This window comes from Capra hircus, chromosome 24, assembly GCF_001704415.2.
Source record: "Capra hircus breed San Clemente chromosome 24, ASM170441v1, whole genome shotgun sequence".
In the NCBI taxonomy this organism is placed as follows: domain Eukaryota; kingdom Metazoa; phylum Chordata; class Mammalia; order Artiodactyla; family Bovidae; genus Capra; species Capra hircus.
In genome coordinates, this window is record NC_030831.1 from 33,240,023 (window position 1) to 33,255,881 (window position 15,859).

Consider the following 15,859-nt stretch of genomic DNA (forward strand, 5'->3'; position numbering starts at 1 on the left):
AATAAATAAATCCTAAAAAAAAAAAAAAAAAAAAAAAGTCAGCTGATGTCACTCAAAGCCCCATCCTGAGACAGATAATCTGCTAGAACAAAGGAACTTTGGAGTTTCCTAAAGGAGATTTTTACAAAGACGTGAGCAGGCGTGACAGATAAGAGCATCTCAGAGCCCTTCCCACTCCAGACCTGACGGGCAAGGACAGGAAGCAGATACTGGAGCTGAGACAGAGCTGTGGCTGCAGGAGCCAAACCCCTCAAGAGAAGCACTGAGATCCTGCATCCGCGGGGAATAGACACCCCCGCCTCACTCCCCTGCTTTCCTCTGGGCACGTGCTTGTGTGCATGTCCCACTGGCCAGACTCTGCCAAGAACCCAAGCTCAAGGAGAATATGATGCTGCCCAGTAAGGCTGGCTGCTTCAGGCCCATAGTGGGATGGAGAGTGGTTGGAGGGAGAGAAGGAAACCGTTCAGGTCATGGAGGCTCAGGGCTACAGTCTGAAACAATTAGCAAACACATTTTGAACTGGCTAACCAAATCTGAGCCAGAGAAGAAGCCACAGAAAGGAGAAGCAGACTTCAGGACTAGCATCAACAACGCTCAAGAAAAATGACAGCTAATGGTCTAGAGTGGCGCTACTCAAAGTGTGGTCCCCAGACTCACCCACGGAGCAACAAGGACAGAACCCGAAGGCGAGCGGGAGAAACCTTCGTAACAGCTGAAAAGAAAAAAGTAGCATCTGTTGAATCTAATTTTTAAATGAGGCTTGTATTTTGAGAACATCCCTGGTACCGCAAATGCTAAAGAATCTGCCTGCATGCAGAAGACCCAGGGTTCAGTCCCTGGGTCGGGAAGATGCCCTGGAGAAAGAATTGGCAACCCACTGCAGTATTCTTGCGTGGAGAATTCCATGGACATAGGAGCCTGAGGGGCTACAGTTCATGGGATCGCAAAGAGTCGGACATGACTGAGCGACTAACTTTTTATTTTGGAAGTCTTTAGGCTTTATTTTTCAATTCATTTTTCTATGAATTCATTTTTACTGAATTTTACAAAGGCAGTGGTCTGTGACAGTTTAGAAATGTTTGTTTTTAAAAAATGGGTCCTTTGTCACAGACACTTTGAGAGGCATGGTCTAAGCAGTGCTCCTCAAATCTTCATGTGCCCTTGGGTTGGGTGGTAGTTTGTGCAGCCTCAGGGACAGTAGGGGGCACACACAGGCCAGAGGGAATGACAAGAGAAGGGAGGAGAGCAGAGGCTAAGGCTGAGCACCGGCTGCCTGGGAGAGTCATAAAACGAGTTCAAACCATAGCATCCTAGGGGTGGGGGCAAGCCCAGCAGCCAGGGCAAGGTGTCAGCCCCGCCTGTCCTCAACACCAGGCCCTTTCAGGTCCAGCCCTGCCCAGGCCTGAGCAGAGCTGGGGAGATGCCCTCGCCCTGAAACACAGGAATTTATAAAACGGCTGCCTTTCGCCCATTCTCCCTGCCCTGACCTCCCTCCGCAGTTAAGAAGGCTATACTCTGTTCTCCTTGCACCCTGCCTGATGTCAGCCAGGCCCTGGGCTTTGCTCTCTCACTCTGATGCTACCTGCCCCCAGCTCTGCCCACCTGCACCCTCTGATAAGAGACGCCAGCCTGAATTCACTCAGCTGGGACCTCCAGGATGTGGTGACACAGATCCTGAATCAGGAAGAGTACACTGCATCCTTCCACACCCCCTGAAGACTCCGAGGCCCCAGTGTGCCCCCTTCATCTCGCCAGAGCTCCTGGGACTCCATGTGCTTAGAACCAGTCACGCGAGGATGGCGAGAGGCTCCTGGGCCAGGGCGATCGTGAGAGGCAAGGGAAAGACCCCAGCATTCACTCCGGTTATTCCAAGATGTTGAGAAACTGTGAAGGTAAACCTGCGATCTCATTGTTCAGGAAGCTTAAAGCATATGGGTCAGAGCTCATCATGGGTGATGCACTGAGTCAGGAAATTCCACATGGGGGAATAGGGGTCTGAGAGTTAAAGAGGAGTGCAAATAGCACAGAAGCTTGCCGTTAAGTTAGAGAGACAAGGAGCATGAAGCAACTCATCTGCAGGCTAAACGCCAAGGAGACCTCACGTGGAAGACTGGCAGGAACTGTGGATGGAGTGGAGGGGCGTGAAGTTGGGGCCCCCTGGTCTGGAGGGAGCGGCAGGGTCCCAGGAAGTAGGACATCCACGCTGCCTGCATCTCAAATCCCCACAGGGACCAGGCTGGTGGGCAGGGCTGGAGCCAGGCAGGGAGCCTGGTCCCGATGGAGCCCTAACCCTCCCACCCAGCTCCTCAGGGAGTGACTCTGGGGCTGGAGGGGCGGCCGGGGACCCACACAGCACCCCTCCTGAAGGCGGGCAGTGACCGCAGGAAAAGGAGGTGGTTTGATTTGATTCCTGTTTTTCTCTAAAAGAAGGAAATACAATGGAAGAATGGAAAAGAAAAAGACAAAAGTGAAGAGAAACCACAGAAGCAGGAGTAGAGAGAGGAGAGGTTTTGAGAGGCAGAGTAAAGGAAGATGCGTGGTGACACAGGGAGGCTCCGGGGCCACTGGTGGAAGGAGGGGCAGAGGCTCTGGGGTGGGCGTTCTGGGGGACAGCAGGCAGTGGAGAGGAGGGGCCGGGGCCAGGGCTCCCCCGAGACATTATATTTAACTCAAACTCTCATTGGAACCACTGTGAAGAATTCACGAAATTCAGTTTTTCCTTATATATGCTTGCCAATAATAGTAATAGGAAAACTGCCATGACTGAAAGCCAAAATATGCTTGAAATCATGAAAGTTTCACAAGGGAAGAAACAATTTTCAAGATTAGCTAAAGAATAAAAGAGGTTCTTTAAAAAAATTGTTTCCATTTACTGGGCATTTTTCTGATTCTGTTGGCATTTAAAGATCTCTAACAGGCTGACCTCATTCCAGGAGGAGCTGGTCAGAAGCTTATATTTATTTGGGGGGTGGAGGATGTCAGGAAGCTCCAAGTAAGCTTTTCCATCAACACGTCCAATTCCACCGGGAATAACTGTGCCTTTTGTCATCACTGTATTGAGCTCTTCTTTATTCCCCCAAAGAAAAAATTTTTCCCAATTGCTCTACTGTTTTTCTAACTCTAAAAGTAAAACATGTGCTCAGTGAAAAAATACAGATATAACAGCCAACATGAATTGAGTACTCACAGTGTGAGAGGCATAATTTTAAGAATTTTTCTCTTAACAAATTTTTATTTATTTAACTTTTGCCCATACCTTGTGGTATGTGGGATTTTAGTTCCCTGACCAGGGATCAAATCCACAATCCCTGCATTGGAAGAGGGAGTCTTAACCAATGGAAAACTGGGGAAGTCCCTTTAAGAGTTTTTCTGTATTACTTTATTAATTCCTCCCAACAACCTTACGAGGGTGGTTCTAGGTTCATCTCCAGGTCTCAGATGAAGAAACTGACTCCAAGACATTAACTAGAGGGCCCAGCATCACACAGCTAGAAAGTTCTGGAGCCAGATTTGCACCTGTGTAATAAGAGTGATGGATCTGAATCACATTGTAAATTGGATTCATAGAAGAAAGTAAAATCGACCAATAATCCCTCCATCCAGAGAAGGCACTGTTAGCATTTTAAATACCTTCTTGCCTGACTTTTTGCTTTGCTCATACACAGAGACAAAATGTCATCCTACCATACTATATATACAGCATACCTAAAGTTTGATTATTTTTTCTTTACACTATAGCACAAACATCCGTCAGATCAATAAAGACTCCCCACTCTGTGGCAGCCTTCCTATGGTTGCCAATTAATCCATTCGATGCATCAATTCCCTTACTGGATGTGAGACTGCTATTTCCCGCGTTATCCAATTATGAACAATGCTCCCAAGAATATCTTTGCTCAAACATTTTAGCATTTATCTCCTGCATTGGCAGCCAGGTTCTTTACCACCAGTGCCACTTGGGAAGCCAAACATTTTGAGCATTTACCTCCTTATTTTCTTAGGATCAATTTCTAGAAGTATTAGCTTCATGACGAAAACAGATAACAATTTGTTAAGATGCAAAGACTCTAGGAAGCTTCAGTCCTGAGCTTCCAGAACTTTACTGAGAACAGATCGATAGATCCTTCTCTCACTTGGAAGAGATAAGGCAGTGTAAGCTTACTGGAAGCCTAGACGAGGAGAGAGGGAGGGACGTCAATGACAACTTCTCTAAGTAATAGCAGTAATAGTCTGTACCTGCATAGAGCTTCATGAGAATCAAGGCATGTTCACATACATTGTTCATAAGTGTTTCCAGCCACAGCAGGGAGCCTCTGCCACACACAGAGGAGACCCTGCCAGGATGCCGGGACCCCAGCCTGTCTGGGTTCTGTGCCTCAGTCTCTCTCTCACCCTGACCATCACCATGGGACCAAAGGCTGGCACAGAAGCCTAGACTCTTCCCAAGAAGCCAAGTGGCTCTCCTCTGGTCAATTCCCAGCCCCACTTAATTCCATCCCAGTACCTTGGCATGCCATCTTCCTTATGTCTTCTTAACTGCATGGCCAACCCTCAAAGACACAGGATTAACCTTTTCTGGACAGCACTGAGGGCTTTGGTTCTTTTTATTTTTCTCTTGGCAGCAGGAGCCGTGACCCCTGGAGTTCTCAAGCAATGAACCTCATTGTATATTCTCCATCCAGCTCTTTGAGAGACAAATTCCATGTGGGCTGACGGACAGCTGGAGGGTGTGGGGGGCTAGCCTTCTAGTGCCTCCTCCTGGACCATAGGCCTCCTCTTCTCATGGGAGGCCAAACCCTGGTATCACCCTTCCTGCCAGGAAAAACTGCTCTGACCACTCTGTAGCGGCTGTAATCCTGACACACAAGCAAATGCCAGAGTCATAATACTGCGTGACTCAGGGTGACCTGTAAGCATCACCAGTGAAGTCACAGTGACCTCTGTTCAGCACTTGATCATATTAACTTGTATTGGTAGCGAGTTTGGGAGAAAATTCCAGTAGGAAAGTGTCGCTCTTTTCTAGTACACTTTCCGTTCCTGCTTCTGATTCTTGGTTTATGTTGTCTGACTACAGCCTACTGAATGTTTGGGGTGGAAACATATTTTACTCATTTTCTGTTATGTCTGTTTTACTTGTGGCGCTGGTTAAATGGGAACTAACAAATGTAAATGTTAGGGATATTTTAAAAATACAGAAGAGCTGTTCATGGTTAAAGCAAGACATATAACAAATGGGATAATATAAAAAGAACACTCTTGAAATTTTTCTTTCCATTTAATTCATCACATTTTGGGGATGAAGGGCCTTCCAGGACTTTTTAAGTCCATGGATAAAAAGAATAATATTATATGCTCCTTGACCTTAAGGACTCTTGAGAGTCCCTTGGAGAGCAAGGAGATCAAACCAGTCAATCCTAAAGGAAATCAACCCTGAATATTCATTGGAAGGACTGATGCTAAAGCTGAAGCTCCAATACTCTGGCCACTTAATGTGAATCTGACTCTTTGGAAAAGACCCTGACGCTGGGAAAAATTGAGGGCAGGAGGAAAATGGAGCAGTTGAGGATGAGATGCTTGGATGGCATTACTGACTCAATGGACATGAGTCTGAGCAAACTCTGGGAGATAGTGAAGGACAAGGAAGCCTGGTGTGCTGCAGTCCATGGGGTCACAAAGAGTTGGACACAACTTAGCAACTGAACAACAACAACAACTTTAAGGAGCTCACGATGTAATGGGCCTACATGACAGCATATATAGCAAGTGCCAGGGAAGGTTCCCAGCAGGTGATACCTGAGTTACCGGGGAAAGGAGGTAGCCAAAGCAGGTTTGGAGCAAAGGTATTCCTAAGTGCTAAGAAGAGCACCCAAACAAGGTCACAAAGCAGGAAATGTCACAGAGGGTTTGAAAGTGAAAGTGTTAGTCACTCAGTCATGTCCAGCCCTGTAGACTGTAGCCTACCAGGCTTCTCAATCCATGGGATTCTCCAAGCAAGAATACTGGAGTGTGTTGCCATGCTCTCCCCCATGGGATCTTCCCAACTCAGGGATCAAACCGAAGTCTCTAACATCTCCTGCGTTGGCAAGAAGGTTCTTTACCTGCTGAGCCATCAGGGAAGCCCCATGGAGTGTTCAGGGAATTATAAATAGGTCCCTGCTGATGTGGCATGGAGTCTGAGGGAAAAAGCAGCATCTAGAAAAGAGACTAGTGAAAAGGCAGAAGCTAGATTGTGCCGGGGGTACAGGGTGGGGGTGGGGGGCTTATATACCATCCCTAGAAACGTGGAGTTTATTCTGAAAGTAGCCGGGAGCCATGAAAGGAATGTAAATGGGGACAATTACACGTTTAAATCTTTGTTTTGCTCAGGAAAGATGAGAAAGATTGATGGGTTGATGGGTAAACTCCTGGAAAACCACCAACCTCAATCATTTCTACTGTTCCTACCGCTCCTCATCACATCTTTCTGCACCATGAACACCTGCAGGACAAGGGGAGAGAGCCAAAAGCAGAGGCAGGGAGATGGGTTAGATGACATCACAGGAAAGAGCTGTCAGAGGCTAACATGAGGGTCGCGGCAGTGCAGTACCAATGGAGAGAAGGAATGGGACTCCAGGATATGAAGAAGCAAGACGCACATTTTGTCCGACATCGTAGCAAGGTGGCGGTGGTCACAGTTCCTCTCCTGGCTTTCCTATGCCACCCAAGGATGACAAGAAGAAGAAAGACGTCGGAAAGTCAGCCAAGAAAGACAAACATCCAGTGAACAAATCAAGGGGCAAGGCCAAAAAGAAGAAGTGGTCCAAAGGCAAAGTTAGGGACAAACTCAATAAACTAGTCTTATTTGACAAAGCAACAGCTGACAAACTCTGTAAAGAAGTTCCCAACCATAAGCTTATAACTCCAGTTGTCATCTCTGCGAGACCAAAGATCTGTGGTTTCCTGGCCAGGCCAGCCCTTCAGGACCTCCATAGTAAGGACTTATTAAACTGGTTTCAAAGCACAGAGATCAAGTAGTTTACACCAAAAACACCAAGGCCCCAGCTGCCGGTAAAGATGCATGAATGGGTCCCACCAACTGCACATTTTGAAAAATAAAACTTCAAGAAGCCAGAGATAATAATTAAACAGTAAGAAGGGGTGGGAGGCGAAGTGCAGGAACATAGAAGAGACTCAGTGAGCAGCGTGCTGGTAAACCGGCTCCTGGAAAGAAGCCCTGATGTGTAACATTGGCCAATTCCTCTGGTGTCAACGCTCCCACCCAGGGCTGGTGTCAGAGCTGGGAAGAGATACACGGTATCAGCTTTCACCATCTCAAGGAACCCCTGCAGGGCACAGACGAGACAGCTTTGCCTTTAGAAAGCTTGCTTCCTTCTAGAGCAACAGCTGGGCTACATTTCCTGCCTCCGCAGTAGTTAGTCTGAGTCTTTGAACCATTGTTTGGAGTGGAGCGACCTGGCCAGGATAAGTTATGCTTCAACTCTGACATGAATGAGAAATAAATCAGCATTGTGTTTAGCCACTAGAGTCAGGATCTGTTTCAATCTTAAGTAATCTTAGGAAATAATCTTAATCCATGGCATCAATGTTGATTCAGTTTTATGGCTTGAGGAAATAGGTAGATGGTGGAAAAATACATCCATTTAGAGAAAGATATTGCAAACAGGCAACATGGCCAGAGAATAAGCAGTTTTTAGTTGAGAAACTATTTCCCAGACATTATTTTCTATAACAGTGTTTAAAGTTCTTAGAATCTATCAACTAATGTACATTACCAATGTCTGAGACAGTGATTCAGAGAACTAAGCAAAACTGACATCTCAGAATTCTACTCTTGCTGTGGATCCACTCAGCTTCCTTGAGTTTTTCACACATTAAAAAAGAAAAAATTCCAAATTGTCAGATTCTCCCTAGTGTGTAAGTTCCTTAAAGAGCACTTCAAAGACAAATTGCCATGTTAGGTTATTTCGGTAGCATAAAGGATAAAATTACATCCTTAGTAGCCCCAGAGGATTTTATCGGTCCTTGTTTTTTCCCACTAACAAATGATTGGCCTTCAAGGGTTGAGTCTCATGACTATATGTTCATTAATAGAATATTTATTAATTACAAATTCACTCTAAGATCTGTATCTTCTAATTATGTTATTGCTCTAAAATACTTAAATGATGTGGCAAAGAGAACCAATTATCCTAAGTGGAACCAATGATCTAATTAACATCAGGGCCAAGGCTGGTCCACTCTCCCCAGAGATTTGATCTCACAGCAATATGCTTTCACTGACACCAGCGAAATCCAGGCCAACCCTGAATCATCCTTGCCTCATTCTACATTCATTCAACAAATATTTATTGAGCAACTACTATGTGCTGAATACTATGCAATATTTTGGGAGCAGAACATTTGTAGTGAACACAGAAAGACATCATCCCCAGCTTCCTGAAGCTTATAGGCTAGAGGTTTCCTAAGGAATCTAGGACACTGGGTCAAATCCAAGAGCCGTGTACTTTCTAGATTGAACTGTATTCACCCAGGGACCCAACTGAGTCAGACTCTTCATGACTCTTAGTAACCCAAGCATCCCAAGAACCAATTTAATCTCCAAAGCCCACGTGCTTATTAGGAAGCATCAGAAACTAGCCCAGGCCTTCCCCCCATCTGAGTCAGAACTGACAAAGGTTACAAAGAATGTTTTGGATTCATCCACCAAAGTTTAATAAAAGTTGAAGAGGATGGGAGCGAGGGGGGAGCTCCTAGAAGGTGCCTGTAAACTAAATTCACTCTCAGATACATCTGCATCTATGCTAAATTCATGAAGAAAATAGGTAGACTAATGGGAAATTTCCCTATGACCTGTATTTTCTTCTTTAAAAGTCATAATGCTGTTTCCTTGGTTACTCTTAAGCTGAGAGCTTTAGAAACATTTTTTCTGGATTTCCTTCTTTGTTGTTATTCAGTTGTTGAGTCGTGTCTGACTCTTTGTGACCACATGGACTGCAGCTCACCAGGCTTCCTTGTCCTTCACTTTCAGAGTTTGCTCAAACTCATGTCCATTGAGTCAGCCATCCAACCATCTCATCCTCTTATCTCCCTCTTCTCCTCCTGCCTACAATATTTCCCAGCATCAGAGTCCTTAGTCAGCTCTTCATATCAGATGGCCAAAGTGTTGGAACTTCAGCTTCAGCATCAGTTCTTCTAGTGAATATTCAGGGTTGACTTCCTTTGGGATGACTGGTATGATCTCCTTGCGGTCCAAGGGGCTCTTAAGAGTCTTCTCCAATACCGCAGTTGGGAAGCATCAATTCTTCAGTGCTTTGCCTTCTTTATGGTCCAACTCTCACATCTGTACATGACTACGGGAAAAGCCATAGCTTTGATTAATGGACCTTTGTCAGCAAATTGATGTCTCTGCTTTTTAATATGTTGTCTAGGTTTGTCATAGATTTTCTTCCAAGGAGGAGGCATCTTTTAATTTCATGGCTGCAGTCTATATTTTACACAATTTGTTCATAGTGTTTGCTTATGCAGACACCCAGGAGGGTTTCCAAGCCTCCATCTAGGCCTCTTTCTTCCCTGTCTTAGTTTCAAAGTGTTAGGCACTCAGTCATGTTCAACTCTTTGTGACCCCATGGACTGTACCCTGCCAGGCTCCTCTGTCCATGGAATTCTCCAGGCAAGAACACTGGAGTGGGTTCAATCCTTCTAAAACCAACTCAGAGACAAAGACTTGGGCACAGGTAGCTTAGTTGGGAGTTGATCTCAAGAAGCATAAATTGGGAGACAAAGGGACACAGAGGAGGGAGAAGAGCCAGTGTCTAAAGTGTTAATAGGCAGATTCCACCAAGGCCAACTGGGGCTCCATCCTGCTGCAGACACTCTGAAGAACTGTGTCCTCAGAAAGCTCCTCAGAACTGTCCCAAGAAGTGGCAGAGAAATGAGGGGATTTTCCACCAGCTCCTGCATCTTCTGGATTGAGGGTTGCCCCTCAGGGCATTAAATCCTGCACTTCCTAGCTGCTCTGAACACAGGCTCAGAAAACTCCCAAGGCCTGGGAAGGGCCCTGAGGCAGGAAGCAGGGAGTCAGGGGGAGGCCCTGGAGATGGTACACGTGTGAATGGGCACAGGAGCTATCCTCCGTGCTGCCTGCTCAGAGGGAGCTGGGGGGCTGAGGGCAGGGCTACCCTCACAGACTTCGCCTCTAACATGGCCCAAGGACTGTCTCAGCCGCTGTCCTGCTCAGCCAGCCCCCTTTCCCCAGCAACCCAGCAGAATGGGGCACAATGGCATCACATCTCTTCGTCATACCTCTAGCCTCTGAGGCGAATAGTCATTCCTTTCGAGGTTTTTGGCTTGGGGGGTGGGAGAAGGATGTTTGCTTTGTCTTTATTTTTGCTGTGTGTGTGTGTTAGTCGCTCAGTTGTGTCCGACTCTATGTGACCCTCTAGACTGTAGCCCACCAGGCTCCTCTATCCATGGGATTCTCCAGGCAAGAATACTGGAGTGGGTAGCCATGCCCTCCTCCAGGGGATCTTCCTGACCCAGGGATCAAACCCAGGTCTCCTGCTTTTCTGGCAGACTCTTCACCATCTGAGCCACCACAGAAGTGCTTATTTCTACTACTAATAGGTTAAAGGGATTGAGGGCAGGAGGAGAAGGGGACGACAGAGGATGAGATGCCTGGATGGCATCACTGACTCGATGGACCTGAGTCTGAGTGAACTCCGGGAGTTGGTGATGGACAAGGAGGCCTGGCGTGCTGCAATTCAAGGGGTCGCAAAGAGTCAGACACGACTGAGTGACTGAATTGAACTGAACTGAACAGGTTAAAAACAGTACTCCTAGGGGCATGACAAGTTGCATAAAACCCTGAGGGATGGGATGGGGGAGGAGGTGGGAGGGAGGGAGTCAGGATGGGGGGACACATGTACACCCATGGCTGATTCATGTGAACGTATGGCAAAAACCACTACAATATTGTAAAGTAATTAGCCTCCAATTAAAATAAATAGATTAATTTACCAAAAAAAAGCCTTACAGTTCTTCTCGAGGGGTTTTTCCGGTTGTTCCCTGGAACCTGTGGGTGGGGCCTGCTCTCCTGGGGAACCTGTCCTGTCCCAGACTGCTTACCTGCCTCCTTCCCACCTGAGAGCCAGCCCCTCCCAAGCTCCTGGCCACCTTGACTTTGAGGGAAGCCCTGCCACACCCACATTTTCCCCTAGACCTCACCCTGGAGAAGGAAAAGCAGAGGTGAATATAAGGAGTCTGTCTGGCAGAGTAAGATTCATTCTGATTCTGAAGGAAATCAAGGAGCGCAGCTCAAGCCCATGGCTACACCTGCCTGTCTCACAGGGGGAAATGGCCAGAGGTCATGTTCCACCAGGAGTCCAGGAAGAAACAAATATCCTTATATTCCAAATATATACTTTAAAAAAACTGGACATCATAATTTGCTTTCAGTGTCAAAATGAACTCATTATACTTGGCCAGACAATGTGAAAGTTTCCAGTAAGTTATCCTGTTGTTACTCTATAGCCCAAAACTGATGAATTCTATAAAATCGAATGAACTTGAACAGCCCCAGAAAATGCCACTGCCTCCAGTGAATTGCAGAAACTTCTACATTTGACACTTTGTAAGGAAGGAAATTGCCCTTCAAGAGCCTTGAAGGCAATGTTTTTACTTGTCAAACTGTGTTGGCCTAAAAAATAAAAATAAAAAAACAACAACAATGAAAATCACCAAGTAGTCCAAAAGGCAACATGACAACGTAAGCTGTCAAACTGACTACAGCACAGCAAAATCAAATTCAAGCTCTCAGTGGCTGGAAAAAGAGTGGTTTGATAATAACAAGTTCATGGCCTGTATTTTATTTCCCAACTAGGCATCAAGATTTGCACTTCCTTAAGTTAGAAAGAGAAAGATCAACACCATATGATATCACTCATAACCAAGGGAGAGGGGGTGGGGAGGAATGGATTCAGAGTTTCGGATCAGCAGATGCAAACAAGTATATGTAGGATGGGGCTTCCTTGGTGGCTCCGTAGTAAAGAATCCACCTGCCAATGCAGGAGACACGAGTTTGATCCTTGGTGCAGGAAGATCCCACATGCCGTGAGACCACCAAGCCCGTGCACCACAACTATTGAACCTGTGCTCCAGAGCCCAGAAGCTGCGATTACTGAAGCCCCCGCGCTCTAGAGCCTGTGCTCTGCAACAAGAGAAGCCACAGCAAGGAGAAGCCCATAGACCACAACTGGAGAGTAGCCCCTGCTCACTGCAGCTAGAGAAAAGCCCTCACAGCAATGGAGACCCAGCACAGACAATAATAATTAAATAAATAATTTAAAAGATTTTTATAAATCGTTTTTTATAAAAAAATTTTTTTTAATCTTTTTTAAAAAAGTATGTATAGGATGGATAAACAACAAGGTCCTACTGTATAGCACAGGGAACTATCCTGTGATAAAGCATAATGGAAAAGAATATTTTTAAAAGAATGTATAGATGTATAACTGAATCACTTTGCTATATAGCAGTAATTAATATTGTAAATCAACTATACTTCAATTTAAAAATAAATTTTTAAAAATTTAAAAAATCAAGATTTGCATTTCCTAAATCTAAAGTCCATAGGTCACGATTCAATTATGAAATCTATCCTCTCAGTGACACTTTCATGGTTAATTTCAGCAAAAAGGAAAAAATATAGATCCTATGGACGGGGTGTAAGATGTGAACCCTACGAGATAAAACATGCTTACTACGTGTTGCTCCAACACAAGAGGGAAGAAACAGGCTCAGTCTGACATGATGTATATTGCTTTTCCTGTCTCTAGACTTTCCTAGAGTATTTTCTACAGGATCATCACAGTCCTTTCCAGAGGAGCAGAAGTTAGGAGTCAGTCTATTTTAATAATGTGTTTATTGGCACTGACTTTATTTTATTAAAGGAAAACTTACTTTAAAACCACTGGCCTGAAGAGGTTTAAAAATGAAGCAGTCAACTCATTCAAACCTCACAGCAATTCTACGAAGTGAACACTAGTATCATTTCACTGTATAAATGTGAAAACTGAAGCAGAGAGCAGTTAAATTTGTTGCTCAGGGTCACCCAGTAAGTAAGCAGCATACCAGAGCATGAACTAGGGTGGGTTGACCCCAGGACCCACACTCTCAGCCACCTGTAGAGCAGCCTCCCAGCTAGGAAGGAGGTGGGTGGGCATCATCTACATGAAAATGTTGGCCATGGCTCATGTCTGTCAGCAACCTGAAAATTACTAAATTATCTCTATGTTGGTGTTTTACTAATTCATCTGTCTTAATTAGGGATTTTTCAATACATCAAAAGGGTACTTTTAAAAGGTAGGTTTAAGAAAAGCCTTCAGGGGAAAAGAGCAAATCCAGAAGGCACTCGTATGTTCAGTAAACATCATTTAATAGGTTAAAATTCCCAACTAACTACAGAAATCCTCAGTTTAAAAAGTGGTATGATAGGCAAATCCTAGTCATTACATGCAAAATCTCTACTGAATTAGTGCTAGAAGGATAAGACTAAATCGTGGTTGAAACTGGGGTTATGGAGTCTTTCAAACCATGCCAGATCTCCCTGAATTATCTCTGATGCAAACTGATGATGGAAAATATTTTCAGGAGAGGCCTGATTTAACAAAACTTTTGGGCAAAAGAAATGGAGAACCCTTCTATCATGAAACTGAATATAATACACTCATTGGAAGAAATCTCAGTGACAATCAGTTTCTAGTCTGTGGGATGCAGTTCCTTTTTAGGTCTTTATTGAGTTTGTTACAACAGTGCTTCTGTTTTATGATTTGGTTTTTTGGTTTTCTGGCATCAAGGTATGTGAGATCTTGGCTCCCTGACCAGGGATCAAACCTGTACTCACTCCCTGCACTGGAAGACAAATTCTACTACTTGTGCTTAACAAATTACTGCAAACTCAGTGGCTTAAAACAACACCATTTATTATCTCGCGGTTCTTTACATCAGGGATCTGGGCATGGTGGGACCAGGTTTTCTGTCAAGGCTCCCATCAAGGTGTCCACTAAATGCCTGAAAAGGTTTACTTAAAGTTTGCACATGTTGTTAGTAGAATCTAGATCCTTATGGTTGCAGGACAGGTTCCCGCTTTTCTTGCTGGTTGTTGGCTGGGACCTCTCTCCATTTCTAGAACCAACTCTTAGATCTCTGCCATATGGCCATCACCACAGGAAGCTTTCCCTTTGAGATCAGCAGGTAAACTTATCATGTTTCAAACCTCTTCCTTGGGATAGGGCCAGTCCTTTTTAAGAGCTCCCCTAATTAGCAGAGGTCCCCAGGATAGTGTTCCTTTTGAGCAACTGACTTGGGATCTTTAATGCACCTGCAAAATCCCTTCATTTCTTGTCATATGATATCATTTTATCATGGAAGTGACATCCATCATATTTATAGAGCTGTCCACACTCAAAGAAGACGGGCATGAAACATCCTAGGACCATCTTAGCCTCTCACAGGAGGACAGGTCTTAATCAGATTCCCTCATGGACCAGATGGCCAAACAAGATCAAAAACTATGGTAGACACTGCTCACAGAGTCAAGATTTCCAGGAAAGAGAATGCTATAAAGATATCTTTGCCATACCCATGTTCATAGCATTATTCACAATAAAGGTGAGAGCATAAAGCATAAAGGTGAAAGCAACCCAAGCGGCCAGTGGTGGATGAATAAATAACCAAAATGTGGTATCCGTACAATGGAATATTATTCAGCCTCTAAAAGAGAAGAAATTTTGACACATGCTGCAACACGGATGAACCCTGAAGACATTCTGCTAAGCAAAATACACCAATCACAAAAGGACAAATACGGTGTGATTCCACTTATATGAGGTACCGAGGGCAGTCAAACTCACAGAGACAGAAAGTAGAATGGACAGTCAGTGTTTAATGAGTACAGAGTACCAGTTTTCCAGAATTAAAAAGTGTTGAATATTGATTTCACAACACCGTGAACTGATTTAACACTACTGAACTGTACACTTAAAAATGGCTAAGATGCTAAATTTCACATTATGTGTACTTTACCACAGTCAAAAACAATAATAAAAAATACCCTTGTTGATACTACTTACAATTATTGTTTTAGCTCATTTAATAGGCAGGTATGGGTGTTTGCACTGTGACAGGCACTGTGCTGGGTGTTGAGGGATGCAAATATTAAAGTCAAGGGCTTCACAGTATTAGTAAACTGAAACTGAAGCTTGTTTTTAAAATAATCATTATTTCAGAAATAATCACAGGAATATTTGTATACAAGGATAGATATATGGCTGATTCACCTTGCTATACAGCAGAAACTAACACAACATTGTAAATAAACTATATGCCAATAAAAATTAATTGCAAAAAGCAATAACCACAGAAACAATGATTCGAGCTAATTTTCCCCATTCCAGAGGAAAGCACAACTCACTTGCCCCAGGTCCAGGGTGACGTTGACTTTGTTGTACTGCATGCCTGATGAAAGGGGAGGGCTTTGCCACCAACGCTCTGATCCATCAATTGCATTGGTGACAGGGTGTGCTTTCCTGGGGTCCTCAGAATTGCAGTAGTCACAGAACTGCCCCTGGGGGGGGAAAAAAGTTCTTCTTTAATTTTTAAGTAATTTCTTATCAATTTAGTCAAAGAGGTAATCAAAACAAAGATGCTTTATACAGCTTAGACATGTCAACTGTTGAAGTTCATCATCATATTTTCAGAAGGCAGTAGTAAGGCTTTCTCTGTTCCATTTCATCTTAAACCGTATCACCTGCTTAGACCTCTGTTTATCGTGTTTCTAGGATACACATCATATTTATCTTCC

At 44.4% G+C, this 15,859-nt stretch overlaps 1 protein-coding gene and 1 pseudogene across 1 annotated transcript in view; one reads left to right on the forward strand and one right to left on the reverse strand.

The window, feature by feature from the left end:
- Positions 1–15,859, reverse strand: part of LAMA3 (laminin subunit alpha 3) — a 255,539-nt gene that overhangs the window by 214,019 nt on the left and 25,661 nt on the right. Inside the window, exon 2 of the mRNA XM_018039638.1 lies at positions 15,470–15,622. Coding sequence (XP_017895127.1) covers positions 15,470–15,622 — 153 coding nt within the window. The remainder of the gene's footprint in view (positions 1–15,469; positions 15,623–15,859) is intronic.
- On the forward strand, positions 6,694–7,061 carry LOC102190280 (annotated as a pseudogene).